This window comes from Pteronotus mesoamericanus, unplaced genomic scaffold (genome assembly GCF_021234165.1).
Source record: "Pteronotus mesoamericanus isolate MK-2021 breed Mesoamerican mustached bat unplaced genomic scaffold, CSHL_Meso_final contig_436, whole genome shotgun sequence".
Taxonomy (NCBI): domain Eukaryota; kingdom Metazoa; phylum Chordata; class Mammalia; order Chiroptera; family Mormoopidae; genus Pteronotus; species Pteronotus mesoamericanus.
In genome coordinates this window covers 307,657-325,919 of record NW_026555164.1, presented here as the reverse complement: position 1 = coordinate 325,919, position 18,263 = coordinate 307,657, and the positions used below count along the sequence as shown (strand labels likewise).

General features: G+C 67.3%; 1 protein-coding gene across 1 annotated transcript in view; it reads right to left on the bottom strand.

Moving 5' to 3' along the window:
- The window catches only part of ZBTB46 (zinc finger and BTB domain containing 46), a 34,101-nt gene that overhangs the window by 11,511 nt on the left and 4,327 nt on the right, over window positions 1-18,263 (bottom strand). Inside the window, exon 2 of the mRNA XM_054577515.1 lies at window positions 7,269-8,237. Within this exon, the coding sequence (XP_054433490.1) occupies window positions 7,269-8,205 (937 nt within the window). The 5' untranslated portion in view covers window positions 8,206-8,237. The remainder of the gene's footprint in view (window positions 1-7,268; window positions 8,238-18,263) is intronic.

Genomic DNA, 18,263 nt, shown 5'->3' with positions numbered 1-18,263 from the left:
GCACAGTGTCGCCCCACAACGCGGGGGCACATCCCGGCGTCTGCCTTCCCCCCGCGAAACGCCTACCCTCTGAGGCTGCGTTTCTGGAGCCCTGGTGTCCTCCCGCACCTGGAAGGAATATCCTCGGCACCTTGTCCTGCCGTACGGTGACGCAGACCCAGCGGAACCTCGGAGCAGCGGTCCGCTCTGAAGGCTGGGGATGCCGCAACGCCAAGCGAGACGTCTGCCCGCGCCCCGTGTTTCACGGACTCAGAGACGCGCGGCCGCCAGCCTCCGGGCCCCGCCACCAGGCGCTGCCCCGCGGCCGCGTCTGCCCTGACGCTGACTTCTGGACTTGGGGGCAGCGTGGGTCCTTCCAGGACGCACTGTCCTTCAAATGAGGACACAGAGCGGAAGCGTCCCGAGGAAGAGCGTCTGGTGGTGAGGACCCGCCCGAGGGGCCGCGGGCGCGGCCGTGGGGACAGGAGGGCGGGGCCCGGGCTGCCGCGGGCAGGACGCAGGCGCCCAGACCGTCGCCACGGGGGTGCCTGGCCTGCCCGGGTCGCCCCAGACCACAGCTCGGGCTCCGAAAGAGGAATTCAAGGCAGCGACGTCAAAAGTGAAATTCTCCAAGCAGAATGGGAAGTGGAAGGCGGTGCGGGTCTGCGGCCCGCGTGTGACGCCCTGGGAACAGGACGCTGGGGGCCGCCGCGGGGCCCCTGTCCTGGCAGAGCTGGGCCCTCGGAACCACCGGGCACTGCAGGCGGAGCGGCCGTCCCAGGGCGGCCGCCCGCGGTGGCTTTTCTTTAGCGGCCTCGGTTAGTTACGGGTCGAAGTGACCTCAGGTGGTGTTTTCCCTTCCAGTGCCCACCTCCCGGGGCCCCCTGGGCGGCGGGGAGTCACAGCCACAGCCCAGGGGGCCGGGCGGGAGGGCTGGGCTCGGACCCGCAGCTCCAGGTCGCTCGGCCGTAGATGCGGGGCAAACACGCCCCCCGCCCCCGAAGAACACCACCATCACGAGGCAAGGATGACAGCCTCCGACGTGGGGGGGCAGCCCGGCCCTCTGACCCACGTGACTGCTGACGGCACCCGTGCGTCTTTGTGGGGGGGCTGGCGTCGATCCAAGGCAACACGTGACAAGGGAGACTCTTTGGGGCAGGGACGTCCGCCTGTGGCCCCTGGGTCACACGCGGCCCAGGACGGCTGTGCGCACGGCCCAACCCAAAAGCGTGCATTTACTTAACATCGAGGAGTTTTTTTTTGTGATTCCGTGTTACAACGTATTTGATATGTGGCCCAAGGCGACTCTTCTTCTTCCACCGTGGCCCAGAGTCGCCGAAAGGTTGGACGCCAAAAGGTGTGACCATTGGCGTATCCTCCCGTGTTTGGCCTGTGAACAGTTCTCTGTGGCAAACGCAGGTGCGGTGACCTAGGAAGACGCTGTCGGCGACACGGGAAACGCGCGAAGCGGAGGGCCAGCTGGGGACGAGGGTGGCTCTGCGTGTCAGGGGCAACGTCCCCGTAGGTCCCTCCGAGGAACTGCAGGCAGGCCGCTCAACCGGCTCAACCAGCGGCTGTGGCCGCCTCGCCCCCGTGGCCCCCACGCACGGCCTGCGTCCGTCCCGCGGGGACAGGCAGGGCTGAACTGCACACCCCGTCCGGGGGCCGGAGCGCCAGGGGGTCCCGCCCAGGCGCCGCCTCCTGAAAATCCCCATGAGTGAGCAGGCTGCACGCTCGGCCCCGCGTCTGGATCACATGCGGGTGGGGCCCACAGGCTCGTTGGTAACTCAGCAACTCGGGGTGTTCCCTTCACCCGGAAGTGCCACACACGTGTGCACATGCGTGCTCAGGGAGTTGGCGTGGCACCTCAGCCCCTGGCCCGTGTTATTCCGGCCCCCGACACGCTGCCCCAGCCGCACGCTGGACGTCTGCCTCCCAGGACACTCGCCGGGTGGGGCGACCCCTGGGCACCAAGGGCCTGGACCGTGTCATTTTCTGTCCGTTTTTAAGGTGAAATCTATAAACTTTAGCCCTGGCACCGTCTGCGGAGCACGGCCCCGCGGCACCGAGCACGCCCCCACTGTTGGCCCCCGGCACCCCCGCCCCGCCCGGGACTCTCTCCTCTTAGAAAACGGACGCTCTGTCCCCTCAGCACGCAGCCCCCCCCTCCCCGCCCCGGCGCCGGCCTCCTCCTCTGCCTCCGCGGCTTTGGCTGCCTCAGGGCCCCGTGCCGCTGCGTCACGGCCTGCGCTGCGCAGCCTGCGTCCTTCCTGCCACGGAGCACAGTGTCCTCGAGGCTCATCCGCATGCAGGCTTCAGAGTCTCTTTCCTTCGGACGGCAAGAGTCTCGCTGTTTGAATGAACCACAGCTTGTTTATCCATCGGCCGCAGGGACACTGTGTTGCCCTGGTAAACGCTTTCGAATGAATGAATGAAATGAAAAAGGAAGGAAGGGAAAGAAAGAAAAAACCACCAAACAGGGGCCCGGGCTCTTCGCAGCCTCAGGAGGCCTTGGGGCAGAGGAGGGGTGGCTGCCCCGGCTGACGGCTTCTCCCCGGGGAAGGCGTCCGCCCGCAGCCGCGAAGCTGAGTCCGAATCCGTGCTTTTATTTCACACTTCGAAGTCAACGCTCACCTGTGGCGCCATTTTGAATTTCCCAGCGTACGAGCCACGCTTGTCCCTTGACAGAGAGGCCCCTGCTCACCGTGAGCGGCGCGGGGTCCCCAGCTCGGGCGCTCGGGTCAGGCGGCTCCAGGCCCCCTCCCCCGACCGCGCCCCGGGCCCACGGCTCTCGGGTCCCGCGCTAAACCTACACCTACAAACTGCCAGGGAAGACTCCCAGGAGAAACCTATGGGGCCTCAGCGAAGAGGAGCCTTAGATGAGACCCAGGAAGCACACGCCCTGCCAGAAAACGCGCCCGAGCCGGACAGGCAGCGCTAAATCAACCAGGAGCCAAAGGCCGGGAGGAAGTGTTCGCGCAGCACACGTGTGAGGAAGGACATGTAATCAGAACAGAGGAAGCGCACTCGCCCGGCGATGACCAGCGGGCAGAGCCTCGAGCACACGCCCCGAAGGGGCGGGGTCCACGGCCGACCCGCGCAAGCAGACGCCCGTCACCGTGGCCGCAGCCCTCGGGTGCGCCACACAGGCGCTCAGCGGCGACACACAGACCGGACCCCACCCCCCAGCAGGCACCTCGGGAGGAGAGACAGGCGAGCGGCCTCACGGGACGCGTCATGGCCAAAAATCTCTCACGCAGCCAAATGCCCGTCCACAGCGGAACGAACAAGGGAGTTGTGCCGCGGCCACGGAACCGAACAGCATTTGGCAGCAACAGGAGGACTCAGCGAGGCCACGGCGGCACCGATGGCACTCGGACACACAGTGAACATCACAGGCACAGAGGCAGGCCCGTGGCACCCCAGCGCGGCTGGGCGGGTGGTCACACGCGGGCTGTGCCGCCACCGACCCCCTGGGCGTGGCTCTGACTGTCCTGTGCGAGGTGAGGCCGTGGGCGGAGCCGCGGAAGGCACGCGGGTCGCTCTCTGCTATCCTGCAGGGTCGGTGACTAACGTAGCCCCGGCTGGCGGCTCCGTGGGTTCGAGCGTCGCCCCGATGCACCAAGGCTTTGGGTTCAAATCAATAAATACAAAATTTAAAAACACACCGTTGATTATTAATCAACAGTCGCCTCACAAGGAGGCTCTCTGGGCGGAGGGTGAGCCCGGAGGGGCCGCCTGGGGGTGCGGCGGGATGGGGTCGGGGGCTGCCTGGGGGCAGGAGGGAACGCCGCTGGCAGTGGGAACGGCCTCCCCCCGGCCCCACAGGCACAGCGGCGGGGCATGCGGGGCCGTGGCCCTGAGCCCCTCGCACTCCCGTGAGGGGCAGGGGGCAGCCACGCAGGGAATGTCTGGCCCGGACCCGCTGCTCCCTGGTGTTTACTCAGGAGAGATGGGAACGCGCGTCCGCAGAACAGCCTGGCCAGCAGCGGACACAGAAGCTTCATTCACAACAGCAGCCCGGCCGCGGCTCCGAGGCAACCGACACGAGGCCGGACCAACACACACCGGTGCGTCCAGGCAACAGAACACGCACCACGATCCACAAGGTGTGACCCAGGGACACCGGCACCGCCCTGGCCGGCTCCCGCAGCGCGGCCCCCCGCCTGGCCTGCCCGCGGCCTGTGCTTCGTCGCCCCAGAACACGCTCCAGCTCTTCCTCGGGGCTTCCTCTGGGCGGGCGCGGTGGCGGGGACCCCCAGTTTCTCCCGGCGCCCCGAGCGGGAACGGCCGCTCCACCGGCCGCTCAGCGCAACCGAGGGCGAGCATGGCCTCGTCCACGGAGGCTCGGGCGCAGAAGGTCACATGGTGCGACCCTCCCCCAGCCAGACACTCACTCTCGCCCTCTGCGCTGTCCGCCCCTGAACTCTGCGCCCCTGGCCGCCCCTCCCAGGGGCGCTGCTGCCAGCAGCGGGTTCGTGGTCACCAAGACAGAGCCCGGGTCCCCGCTCGCACCTGAAGCAGGGACGTGCATGGGGGCGGGGGCAGTTGAGGGCTCAGGAGGGAGGAACAGGTGAGTGGGGGCCCGTGTCTTGGGCCGGCACCCGCCTGGGCCACACAGGGTTGTTTTCATTCAGCCCCGCTTCCCCCCAAATACGGTATCACACTAAGCGAGATGATTCTCCTCAACAGAGATGATCGAACGGCTTGAAGGACAGTCGGGGGCGGGCGGCGGGGAGGGAAGCTCGCCCGAAAGTGGCCGGAGCCGCTTCGCCGCCTCCCCGAGCGCCCGGAGGCCTGCGGCCCTGGGCGTCAGCCTGCCACCCGTCTCCGATCGCGTCGTGGAACCGAGGTTCCAGCTCCTCCGAGCAAGTCCCCTTCTGTGTCCCAGGCGGCCCAGGACAGCGCTTGCAGGCAGGTGTGGCGGCCGGCAGACGGCCCGAGAGGGAGGCCACCCACTTCGGACCAACTCTTGCCTCGGCCCCAGGGACGTGCTCCGAGGGGCCAGGACCCTCCGGCTCAGCTGAGAAGGGCCGCTGAGCCACCGTCCCCGCCCGGAGCAGGGGAGAGGCTGCCCGGTGGGAGGAGCCGCCGCCGCCCACCTGTGGCTGTTCTCTGGGTCCCCAGCATTCACGACACTCCCACTGTGCCGTGGTCTCAGTTCTCGTGCGCCCACCCAACCCCACCTCCCTGCGAAGGACACACCGGTGCCAGCGGCTCGGGGTCCGTCCGCCCGAGGCTCCCGGGCTCCTCCTGAGCCAGTCGGCACGAACCGCCACCTCGCAGGCCCGAGGCCGCCTGCAGGATCACAGCCGGGCGAGGCTGGCGCGGGGGCGGGCGAGGGGCGCGCAGGCCTGGCAGGAGGTCTGCCCACCCAGGCCACAGGCCGTCACCGTAGGCGCACGCCCTGCACGTTTCAACGCGACTTCTTCCCACGCCTGTCCCACAGGCGGACGCTGTGATGGATCGTGTTCCCTGTGGACGTTTCCGTGGAAGCTGCCAGGTGAGGATGCACTGGGTGTTTAGCTCAGGAAAAAATCACTCCGATCGCGGACAGGCGCCCTGGCACCACGGCGGAGGCGGGACGCAGAGGGGTCAGAGTGGGCGGGCGCCTGCAGGACCGGACGCCGGAGACCCCGTCTGTGCCCCAAACCACGTGCGGTAGCCCCGTGATGGGTTCCCCTTGGGGAAGGGCCTCCCCCGCCCATACGCGGGCTGGGAAGAAAACAACCCTGTTCTCTGAGATGCAATAGATCCTCCGCGAAAGCCCAGTGCCCCCCAGTGCGGAGCCCAGCCTGCGCTCCCGAGCCCCGGCCCAGGGCCAGGGCGGGCGGCGTGAGCAGGCAGACCGTCCCACGCGAGCGCCCAACCTCGCGCCCTTGTCTTAGCAACTCAGAACAGTCGGGTGGGAGCGGCTCACGGTTTCCTTGGAAACCCCAAGGATTTAAGACGTTCGCAAGAGCACGCAGCAGAAATCACTTGTTGGATTCTAAAAACACCTTCTGCTCGACAAGTGCGTGTAAAACAGCAAACCCACGGCTCAAGGACGCTGCCGTTTCTCAGTGCGTCGACGGACTCTCCCGTCTCCGGCCCCCAGTGTCACCGCCCGCGGGAGACGGGCCGCCCCGGACAGCGGTGAGGGCCCCTCTCCACCGACCGCCGCAGCAGCCTCGGCAGCACAGAGCCTCTGTCCTGGTCGTCCACCGCGGATGGCGGCGTGTCGGGCTCTCGTCACAGTTAGGAGCCGGTAGGGACACCACTGACAGCCAGCAGGGGGACAGGCGCTCTCAGCTCAGACGCCCAGCCTTCTTCTGACTCAGTTCAACCCCAAAGGTTCTGGGGGGCTGCCTGTCGGGGGCATTTGCCAGGTCTGGGGTCACCAGCGGGCAGACGCCTGGGCCTCAGGACGCCCCGCCCAGCCGCCAGGCTGAGCCCTGGTCAACCACAAACATGCAGCAGACACACAGTAACGAGAAGAGGGGAATGGATACTCCCGGCTACAGTGTCTCCTGGGCTGCTGTGCGATGGATACAGAGTTGCAACTTGGGGATAAAGAGGAAGTTTCGGCAACGGGGGAGAGAGGCCCCACAACAGCTAGAACACATCTAATGCCAATGAATCATGCACTTAAAAGTGGCTGAAGAGGTGTGTGTGTGTGTTTTATGACAGTGCAGGGGGACGGGGGTGCTCCTTCTACTGAGGGGAGCGGGAACGGGGCTCCCCAGGGGCCCCGGGACGCTTTCCGGGCAGGGCAGCGGGGACCCCCACGGGCGCAGGGCGTTTCGTACTTGTGACACTTTCCATCGCCCCACGGTTTGCTGCCTTCCGTCCACCTCTGTGCACCCACTCGGTTGACTTCCTACCTTCCCTCTGGACAGGACCCTCCACGGCGGACACTTGCTGAGCAGCCTCCGTCCCGAACTGGACCAATGCTGGGCGGTCCCTGAGCCCCACCCACAGCCCCAGGAGCCCCCGGGCGCCCGGCGCCCGTCTGCCACTAAGAAAGGCTCGGCCTGACCCTCGTAACTGCCAGAAGGAGCACCTGACAGGCAGTGAACATTGACTTGGCTGTTTACTCCTCTGAGAGACAGATACAAAGTATCCTCCATAGGGTGAGAAGCAGCCAAGCCGCCAGCCCTGCACTGGGTGGTGAGCCCAGCGGCCCGAGACAGAAACGCCAGGGAAAGCCCCGGAGCGAGCCCGGGCGCCGGTGGCTCCGTCAGCATCACGCACCGCCACGGGCCCGCATGCAGCGCCTGAGCCCCGCCTGGAACCGAGGGAGGGCTTACTTGAGTCGCGGATGCTGAACGGCCACCCGGAGGTCGGCAGGAAGGACGGCACCGGGGAGCCGGCCCGGCTCTCGTCCTCCACCTGCTGCGTGATGTGCCGGACGGTCTCCTTGTTTTTCCGGTTCTTCCTCCGGCCTGTGGGCTGCCAGCCGTCCCCGCCGGCCTGCTCGGGGAAGGCGTGCTGGGGCGCCCCGTCCTGGGCCGCGGCCGGCTCGCCGCCCCCGTAGGGGGGCGGGGAGGCCTGCTCCTCCTTGATGCGCAGCGGCCCGTAGCCCACGTCGCCCGGCCACAGCGACTGCGAGGACAGGTCGTCCGAGCCGTCGGCCTTGGGCTCCTGGTCCTCTTTGCCGTAGCTGCTCCCTCCCTCGTGGCAGCTGGCGATGGCCGAGTCTCCGGAAGAGTTGGTGGGGCTCGCGCGCCGCGCCAGCCACGGGGAGATGCTCCTCCCGGCCATGACGGCGGAGATGAGCGCGTCCGCGCCGCTGCCCGGCGGGGCGCCCACCTCGAACTCCGAGAGCTCGTCCGAGGCGTCCGGCTTGATGCTGATGTCCAGGGCGGCCTTGATGAAGTCGTGGCAGGCCTGCACGATGTCCGTCATCTGCAGGAAGCTGGCCGCGGACATCACCTCGATGACGTTGCGGCTGGTGAGGGCCAGGTGGGCGGAGTACATGAAGTCGATGATGGCCTTGAAGCCCTGGGCCGTGACGATGTCCAGGTGCGTGACCGTGGCCGGCTCGGACGTCTTCTGCACCTGGCAGTACAGCGTCTTGAAGTAGCGGCTGCTGCCGAGCAGCACGTTCTTGTGCGCCTTGAAGACCTTGCCCTCCACCACGACACACACGTCACACAGGACGCCGTGCTGCCTCTGCTGGTCCAGCTCACGCAGCAGGTGCCGGTAGTGGGACGCGATTTCCATATCTTCCTTCCGGTTGTTCATCGGGAAGCCGGGTGCTGCCTCTTCTACAGGCCCTGTGGGGACAAGACGGGACAGTTACCCACACGCGGTTGGCCCGGCGCGCCCGGTGGTCGGCGGCGAGTCCGCGGAGCAGAGCCCGGGGCCCAGGGGACGGGGGTGGGGGGGCCCGGCCACGCTCGGGAAGGAGAGGGAGCTCCTGGTTCAAGGCCGGGACACAGATTTTGGGACAGAGTCCCCCCAACACCGCGAACCCTCCACACAAAAAGCATATATCCCAGAAACAGGGAAGGCGCCCATCAGGAGTCGAAGCAAATTTCTTACCCAAACGGAAAACCTAGGGCATGTAACCTGTGTCCTCACCCCTCACCCTTGAAGGAACATCCTTAAAAACAGAAAGAGAAGAATGACTTTCCACAGGAAGCCGGCGAGCAACGCGTTGGGTGCAAGCCACCCGGTCACCACACCGCCTCCCGCTGGCGGCCGGCGCCCCAGGTCACCCACTCAAGGCCCCGCGTCCCCAGCCTGTGTCTCCCAACCCGCGTGGCTCGTCCTCCCGCTTCGCCGCCTGCGCCTGCGTGAGCTCCCCCGGGACGAGGGGCCGTGGGCCAGCAGCCGGAGCAGTAGCTCGTCGTCCGGAGGCCTGAGCCCCCAGCCAGGGCGTCGCAGGGTCAGTCCCGCGGAGAATCCGAGGGAGGGGGCGTCCCTGCCTCTCCGGCGCCCGCCGGTGGCCGACACCCCTCAGGGCGCCTTGGCTTGTGGACGCACCCCCATCCTCTGCGTGGCACTCTCCCCGCGTGCGTCTGTCCCCGTGTCCCCTTCTTATAAGCGCAGCGGTCGCGTGGGATTCGGGGCCACCTACTCCAGTGTGCTGTCACCTTAGCTAATTACGTCCGACTGGTTCCCGGCCACGGGACGGGAGAACCAAGGCTTTGGGTTCTGCCGTCACAGGAGGAAGTGTGGGCGATTTTGCAACCGGATTCCCTCCATGGGGGAGTCTCGACCCGCCCGTCGGGAGACCCTTCACGAATCAGGAAGATAGCGCAGAAGGAAAGAAAGCGCAGTGACGGTTTCCAGAAGAACGATGACCTCACGGGGCTTGCGTTTCAAAGTCACCTCAACGGGCCGGGCGAGTGCTGAAACAGGTCGCCCCTCCGTCGGCAGCAGGGAGCCGGCCCGCACCTGACCGAGGTTCTGCCCTGGAAGACGACGCGGTTTTCAGGGCGAGAGGGACTGGCCAGACGCGGAGAAGGAACTTCGCACGGCGGGGACCGAGCGGATGGGCCGTGGCGGACAGCGCGCCAGCTCCGTCCCGGGGACGCGGGGACGGCAGCTGCCTTCGTCGCTCCGTGGGAGACCCCTCGCCCCACGGCGGCGCGGCGGCTGCGACCCTGAGAATGGAAGCACCCGGGCAGCAGCCGCGCAGCGCGAGCGAGTGCGTGTTCGCTCGAGACTGAAGCAAAAGCTCAGGGCGCGAGGGCCCGGAAGCAGGGCGCCTGCCCGGCCCAGAGGCGTGCACTACGTGAGGCACACACCTGTCCAGGCGACGCACACCGGGCCGCAGGACACACACCTGCTCACAAGGTGCGCATCCGCTCGTGGGGACACCTGTGGGCTCAGGCCTGTGGACAGACAACCTGGCCGGCGTCTGCGGGGCGGGGCCGAGGCCCTTCATGCACCCAGAAGCCTGCGGTCCACGAGGGACGCAGACGCCACGCGGCGGCACGGCTACGCGCCCGGCGCCCGGGTGCCTGGGGCGGCGCTCGGGCGAGGCCAGCACCCCTGAAGGCTGCGTCCGCCCTGCGGTTGCCTCCGCCGCCGCGGCCCCCAGCCCCTCGGTGGGCTCGCCCTCCACTGCTGTATTCACAGCCCACGAATCCCAAGGTGCTTCGGAGGGTTTCAGCCAGAATCACCACGACACACCTGGAATCCCCGTCCCAGACGGAACCCGGGCGCCGCACAGGATGAACGGCCCGCGGCTGGGGGGGCCCACGCCCCCTGGGGGCGGCCGGTCCTGGGCACAGGGGCCAGGCCGCTGCCGTGGCTCCCCAGCAGGCGGCGCGGGGCCGAGGGTCCCTCCCCCGCTCCGGAAACTAGTCTTTGCGATTAGGTCGGTGGGATTTCTTTTTAAAAAGTGGGCCCCGTTTTGAGCAGACATGTCACAAAGAACACGTACGAATGGGCGGCCCCGGAGATGCCCGAGCCCTGGGAGGCGCCCGGCCTCTGTGCTGCCGCCCCCGCCCCCCACAGCGTCGCTGGGGCCAGAAAGCCACCTGGCGGAGCCCGTGGGCCACACGGCCTTGAGACAAGGAGCCCACGTCCGGGGATGGACGTGCCGGGGGACAAGTGACCGTGAGACGGGGCAGGGCCCGCGGAAGGGCCCGCAAGGAGCTCGGCGCTGGGCGGGTGGAGCGCCCGCTGGGCCTCAGGGTCCCCGGGGCACCGGCCACCAGGACGGGGACCCCGTCGGCCGGCACCTTGGGGGACGCAGAAGACCCCAGCGCAGCTGCCGCGGCGTCCCAGGCACCCCCTCAGGTGCCGGCCGACAGGAGGGCGGAGGCGGCCTGTGAACTTCCCGTTTCTCGCTTCCACCGGCGGGAAGTCAGTCGGGGGAATTTCTTTGTTTTCTGGGTTGGGAGGGAGAAAGGGGAAGAAGCCACCTCTGCACCTCAGCGGGCGCCACCCCCGGCACCGGTCCCGGCCAGACCTTTGGTCTCCAAGCCGCGCCTGCTCTCCGCGGCGTGACGCTCCCCTTAGCTCAGCCGGTGACGCGCACGGTGGCAGAGCAGACGCACTAAGGCCGCGTTCCCGGCCGCAGCCGGGCGCCCGCCCACGGGACACTGCCTCCGCCCCCAGGAAGCCCCCGGCGCCCCTCCCCCGCGCCTGGGCGCCCCGGCCCTCACGCTCAGGGTGACCAACAGTAGAGGACCTTTTCTTTTCTCCTTTCCCGTTAAATCTGCGATACTGAGCGCCCACATTTTAAACTCAAGAAATATGTTTTAAATGCCCTGCATGACATGCTGGTAGAAGCGGGAAGAGGCAGCGAATCCCTGGCCCTGGGACAGGGGCTTGGTGGGGGGTGGGGAGGCCGTGCCCCGCGCCCCTCCGCCCGGCTGCTCACCCCAGTGACATCCCAGCTCCGAGCCACCAGGCGATGTGACGTTCGCGGCCTGACACCGCGCGAAGGCTCCGGGGGCCTGGTCGGCCGCAGTCCCCGGCAAGGGCAGGGGAGGGACGCAGAGTCCTCGCTGCCGTGGGCTGGATCCCGTCCCCAAAAAAGCACATTGAAGCTGCAACCCTGGCACCTATGAGTGTGACCTCATTTGGAAAGAGGGTCTTTGTAGACTTAACCCAGGGAAGAGGGGGCCATAACCCAATAGGACTGGCGTCCCTACACAAAGGGGAAACCTGAGCACCAACGCACCGAAGCCTCGCGGAGACCGAGGCAGCAGGAGGGATGCGCCCGGGACCCACCCAGCGGCCGGGACACTGGGGGCCGAAGACGCGGAAGGGACCGTCCCCGAGGCTCTCGAGGGAGCGGCCTGCCCACCTTGATTTCAACTTCTGCTTCCCAGAATGGCAACGACACACCTTCCGTGCGATCCTTTTCACATGGCAGCTTTAGGAAGATTTTAAAATTTTCTCGGACAGCTCCCAGGCTCCACGAGGCAAAGAAGCTGTGTCCGGGGATTTTAAATCCGGGCTATCCCGTGACTTGAAATGTGAACTCCGTGCACGTGTGCTCCACACGCAAGAGGAAAAGATCTAAGCAGAACACAAGGACAGTGCAGTCGAGTGACCCGGAGCCCCCCGGTCTTCCAGTGTTTTGGGGAGACCCTTTCCAGTGCACGGAGCAGCGGTGGGAGCAGCTCAGAGAGCCCGGCAGCCGGGAGCACCGCTGTTACATTCTGCAACCCGTGCTCACGTCAAGCAATATGCTGGACTCTTTGATCGGTCCTTCTTTCTTTCTTTTTCAAAAAGCTTTTTATTTATTTATTTTTAGAGAGGGAGGAAGGGAGGGGAATGCGAGGGAGAGAAACATCTGTGTGTGGCTGCCTCTCGCATGCCCCCTGCTGGGGACCTGGTCCCAGGAATATGCCCTGACTGGGAATCGAACCTGCGGCCCCTTGGTTCGCCAGCCGGTGCTCAGTCCACTGAGCCGCACCAGCCAGGGCGGTCCTTCTTTCTTAAAAGCCGAGTCCCTCAAAAACAAGAGACGCCCCCGGTCCAGGTGAGGAGCTGCGTGCGCAACGGGCCGGGCGAAGGCGGTCTCGGGTGCAAGCTCTGGTTCAAACGGAGCCACACGTCTGCTCTGGTGTCCAGCCGAGCTTCAGCCGCCAGCGTGACATGTTCCCGATGCCCACTGTCGGTTCTGCATGAGGACGGGGCAGGCGAGGGGTGGACAGGGACCGCCTGAGCTGTGGCCAAGACCTCCCACGGGCAGATCCCGCCTCCATCGCCCGGGCTGCTGCTCCCCACGTCGACCTCGACAGCACAGCCTCAGCAGCGAACGCGAAGCCCGGGTCCCTGGCACCGCCCCCCCACCCCCGCAGCCAGCTGGGCGCCCGAGGCAGGATGGGCACAGGGCCACGGTGGGGCTGCCCAGGCTGAAGTGGGGCCCCAGCACGGGGTCACCTGGACCCACGAGGACTCAGCCCACAGGGCCCTCAGGGGAGGGGCCGGCTCTTCCTCTCTGGTCGCGGTCCGGGCTTGGGCCTGGCTGGGGTGCCGCGGAGGCCGGGAGGTGGAGGGCACCTTGTGTGCCCCGATCCTGCCGTATGACAGAGACAGAGCTGCTCCCTGGGAAAGACCTCTCTGTAAAGCGCTGGGCTGGGACGGCTTCAGGCAGCTTTAAGAAATGAAACTCCACGATTCAGAGGGAAGACCGGAGCTGCCAGGCTCGGGGTCGCACGGGGGACGCGCCAGGGCAGGCGGCTGGTGCCCCGGGGCCGCAGGGCGCACGAGGGCTCTCCAGCCCCCACGGACAGGCGGCCGCAGGGATGGGCACTGCAAGCGCCGGCTCAGCCAGGTAGCCGCGGGGGAGGTGGACTCGCCAGCCCTGGTCCCCCACCGGCCCAGGGCCCCGCTGCGCGGGAACTGCCCGCGGGAGGGTCGGGGGGTCGTGCAGCCCAGTCAATGCGAGCTGGGGTGCTGCGGGGTGCGCGCCCCGGACGCCAGCATCGCCCCGTCCCCACGCCCTGCCGGGGAAGGAGCCACTGAGGCTGTGGACGCCTGGGGGGTCTGGGCGGGTGCTGGGTGCAACCCTTGGCTCTTCCGCTTTTAAAACCGAAGTTAACGTGAAGACGTTAACCAAGCGACACACACTGGATCCTGAGAGAAGAGTTCCAAGGAAAACGCGCATCCGGAAGCTGGCAAAAATGAACATCCGGTCCTGAAAACCCTTCCAGGGCGGCGGCATGCACCAGCGGCCCGCAAACGGCCCGTCCCCCGGCGCGCAGAGGCAGCGGACCACGGGTCGCGGGCCGGCTGCGGCTCCGGCTCCACCGAGGAAACACCCGAGAATGCCCACTCGGGCACAGGGGCTTCCAGCACTGCTGTTCTTGACGGCAAAAAATAAGAAACTCCCAAAAGCCCGACAAGGAGAAAGCAGCCCAAACGGCTACGTGTCACAACTAAACCAGGCCCAGGGAGCAGCGACAAGCTGTCCCCGGCGCAGCTGCGCAGGGAAGGCGACGCTGAGACACGGATCAGGAGAGACCAGGCAGAAAGTGGAGCAGGGAAGCCGCGCCTGGGGAGAGGGTCTTGTCCCCCTTCCCTCTACGGCAAGCGCCTCGCTTGCGGAGCCCAGGAGGGAGCTGCACAGCAAACCCCCCACAGGGCGGGTCGGCGCGGCCCCACGATGCCCGGGGCGGAGGTGGGGGTCAGTATAAACATGAGAAACAGAAACGGACGCCTCCTTCGCTGCTTCTGGGGGCGTCGATGCCGGCGCGTGCCTGGCAGCCTCCTTGGGTCCCCAGGCCCACAGGGTCCCCACGGGGGGAAAACACAGACCCCCGCTTCCCACGTTGCCGCCCGCGCACGGGGCTGCCAGACAGACACAGGGAGGCTGCGACACCCCGGCCCCAAACTGCCTTCTAAAAACCACGGGGGGATCCTCAGGGCATCGGCCGCCCTGGGGGCGTCTCCCAGCGGCCCCTGGGCAGAGGCTCCATCCCCACGGCTACCCAGCCACCACAGGGCACCCCACGTTCGGGGCTACTGCGGCTTGACGCCTTTCAGACCCGCCGCTGTTGGATGCCTGACGTGCCCCGTGTTCCTAAAGCACAGGAGGAAGTTCACATTTTTGAAGGGGGTGTTTCCTTAGCTGTGACCTTTTGTTTTCCTGTGACCCTTCTGGAAAGTTGGGAAAAGAGGCCATGCGTCTCACCAGCTGCCTGGGGACAGAAAAGGCCCTGGTGTGACGAGGGGGCAGGTGGGCCCAGGAGGCCAGAGGAGGCCCTCCTGCCCCCGCCGCCCCCGTGGGAGCCCTGGGTCCACCTCGGCTCACCCCCCTCCCGCCTCGGCCCCGCATCCCTCGCCACGGCAGGGGCGCTGTCTGTCTCTGCTCCGTCGCCTCCCCTGGGGGATGTGCTATCTGGTGCACCCTAAGCCAACATGACTGGCACCCCTATGAGAAGAGGGAAACCTGGACGCTCGGGAAGAGGCCACGAGCACGCGGCAGGAGAGACGGGCGCTGTGTCCGCAGGCCCAGGGATGCTTGGGGCTGCCGGCCGCCGCCGAGGCCGCAACAGGCAGGAAGGCCCTCCCCCGGAGCCTTTGGAGACGCGGAGGCTCTGCCCACCCCGCGGCTGCCGGCTGCCGGCCTCCCGAACGTGAGGGAGTGAATCTCCACCGTTTAAGGCCACACGTTTAAGGGTTTGTGGTACTTGTTACGACGGCCCCGGAGGACTCAGACGCAGGGCGACCTGCTTCACCCCGGCTGTTCCCAGTCAAGGGGGCAGGGACGGCCTTGGGTACGAGGCGGGTGGGAGACCACACGGTCCTGTTGGTTCAGAACCGAGCGGCAGGGCTGAGCAGAGAGCCGCTGAGTCCACCCCGTCACCCCGCAGGCCGGGAGGCAAAGTCGCTCACGCCCGGAACCCAAACCCAACAGGGTGACGGCACAGCAGCTGCGCCCCTGCGGGCTCGTCCGCGCCCGGGGCGGGGGGCGCCTGAGCGGGGTCGCAGGCGGGGCTTCCAGCGCAGCTCCGCAGGGAAGGGCGAGCCCTCCGCACCCGGGACCCCCCCGGGCGGCCCGCACGCCGCAGCTGCACCGAAAAATGGCTTCTGGCCGACGCCCCGGCTCATCTCTATTCACCCTGACAGGTGCGCGCGTCCTTTATGGGTGTCAAGAAAAATAAAACCGAGACTTCGAACACACGACGTCCCGGGTCGTCTCGCCTCTTCACACAAGGCAAACCCAGCAAGTGAGGTTGTTGTGAGCCACATTAAGCAAACACGGGCAGCACCCGGGCGCGCTGAACAGCGGCGCTGCAGCGGCTCCGCTTCCTCCCGGGACGCCGTGCTGTTCGCTGGCTCCGAGGACCGCAAGGGAGCGGACCGCGCCGGTCTCTGACGGGCACCTGGCCGCCTTCCTGGGCCGGTGCGGGCCCGGGGACCGTGTCTGGCCCGTGCCCGCGCGCACCCTGGAATTACTCTCCGCTCGTCTCCGCCGAGGGAACTCCGCGTGCCGCCTGGACGCACGGTTTCCCCAGCCCCGCCGGACCCTGGACGTGGGGGTTCTGCCTCCCTTCGCTCCGGGGTCTCTCGCCTACGAAGTCCCGCCACGCAGAACCGCACAGAAGTGTCGGCTCTGATCAGCAAGCCAGACCAGGAGCGGAGGCGCAAAAACATTTAAAACATTGACCTCGTGCCCTGGCTGGACGGGTCAGGGGGTTGGAGCGCCACCCCATAAACCGCAAGGTCGCGGGTTCGACCGCCGGTCAGGGCACGTGCCTGGGTGGCTCTCTTGCATCGATGCGCCTCTCCCTCTCCTTCCTCTTCCCCACCTTTCTAAACTTGGTAAGTTTGTTCTCACATAAGGATAAAAAAATAATAATAAAATCAAACGCTGCCTGTCAGCCCCCCAAACGGTGACTACACGGCCCTACCAAGTTCAGGGGGCGCCGGTCAGCTCGCCTCTAGACGGGCCTGTCCGGACCGTGCCACGTTTTCACTCCGGTCCTTGTCTCGTTCTGCCAGCAGCAAAAAAACCGGAAAGCCGAGCCGTCCCCAATATCACAGGCTCTGCCGGCGGCCCCGCAGGCTGTCACAGACACACGGGCCCTGTCCCAGCGGACGGCGTGTCTGCTGACGATTTCTGGAAAGTTCTTCAAAACACTCTGAGGCTGCAGAAAAAGTCTTTGTACAGAACAGAAGCAGGGAGACAGGACAGGCGTGTGACTCTGCTCTGCACAGACACCAGAGGCGGCCACGTCCTTACGGAGCCTCTCGTTTCTGAGGTCCCTCCCGTGCACCCGAAAGCGAAAGCAAAAGTGGCCGCGTGGGAGAGACAGGCACCGTGAATACCGCAGCGCGGGGCAGATTCCTCACGGAGCCTCCCGCGCGCCGGACAAGCGCCTCGGCTCTTGGTTTGAGCAGGGCCCACCCCCACCCCCGACCTTCCCGTGGGAAATCAAAACCGACAGACGCGCACGCGCCAGTCAGAGCGGCCCCGAGTCCCGGGATGGGGCGCCTGCGGGGACTTCCCGAACGCGAGAGGGTCCTGCGGGGGCCCCAGCGCCCGCCCACGGCCCCTGCTCCCTCGCTCGCGGCCGGCAAGGTCTTCATCCGCACCTTCCTCTCACCTCAGAAGGTTCGTGCAGGACAGTCGCCGCCTTTACCTGTTACTCAGCAGCGAAGCCTCACTCTGAACGTTCTAGAAAAGTGAGGAACGTGCTGATGGGGGGGGCCCGGGAGACGCCTGAGGCAGGCGGGAAGCAAGGAGGGAGAGCGCCCGTCCCTCCGCGGCCCCCAGAACGCCTGCCCGGGGCCTCCCTGGGTGCGCGAAGGGCCCCACGTGAGCATCGGTGGGGGGCGACCTCTGCACAGATGCCCGACGGGACCGGGGGCCCTGAGGGGCTCCTGGGCCCTGACTCAGGGCTCGGTCCCCCGGGGGCCGCAGCGTCCCAGATCCAGACGCACGCCATAGAGCAGCCGCTGCCCCTGAGGAGGCCGAGGCGGCACCAAGCACACGGCACATGCCCGACCAGCGCCAAGCCCAAGCGGTGAGGCAGGCGGCCCGCGTGCTCTGTGCCGAGCGCACCCGCCGCCCCTCCCCAGGCAGGCGAGCGATGCCCGTCTGCACCCTCCTCGCCTGTGTCCTGGTCGCTGCGGTGGCCCCGCTTCGCCGGGGACGCTGCCACGTGGGGCCTGACAGCAGCTCTGCCCTGCGCGTGAGGACGTGGGCCCAGGGCGCCCGGCACAGGGCCGGTGCGGACATCGCCTGACACGTGGGCTCTCGGCGCAGGTGGCGGGAGGGGCGTGGCTCTGGTGCCACGTGGCTTCGGCAGAGACCAGAGGCCGGGCCTGTCCTCGGCCACAGAGCCGGTTCCCTGGGGTGGCAGCGACCACACCGAGCGCGAGTGGAAGCCCCTGAGCCCTCGGAGCCGGAGCACCTGGCTGTTTCACGCCCAGTCCCTGCGCCGATCCCCCTCCTGAGTCTGCAGGGCAGCCCGTGGTCACAACACCTGAAACCACACGGGCCTCGTCCCGGGCCCTGCGGGGCCACCCCGTGTCCGGCTCCGCTCTGTCACCCCGGCCCCCTCTGCACACAGCGCCCCGGGAGCCGGGCAGATGTCGCTCGGCGCGGATGCTGCCCCCTGCCGCACGGGCGACCCTCGGGCTGCACGCGTGCGAGCACTTCCGGAGAGACCGCACTGCGGGAACCGCGGCCCAGCCCTGACGCCCCTCTGCGGCCGGCCCAGCGCGGCAGCCCCCGAGCCGGCACTTCCCGCGGCTGGTCCCTAGGACGTTGGCCGGCAGAGCGGCCCCCGGGCGCAGGCCTGGCTTGGCGGGCTGCTTGTCCTTCTGCCCGGCGAGGAGTCCCCCACTCTCCACGCCCCGGGTGTGTCTGTACAGCT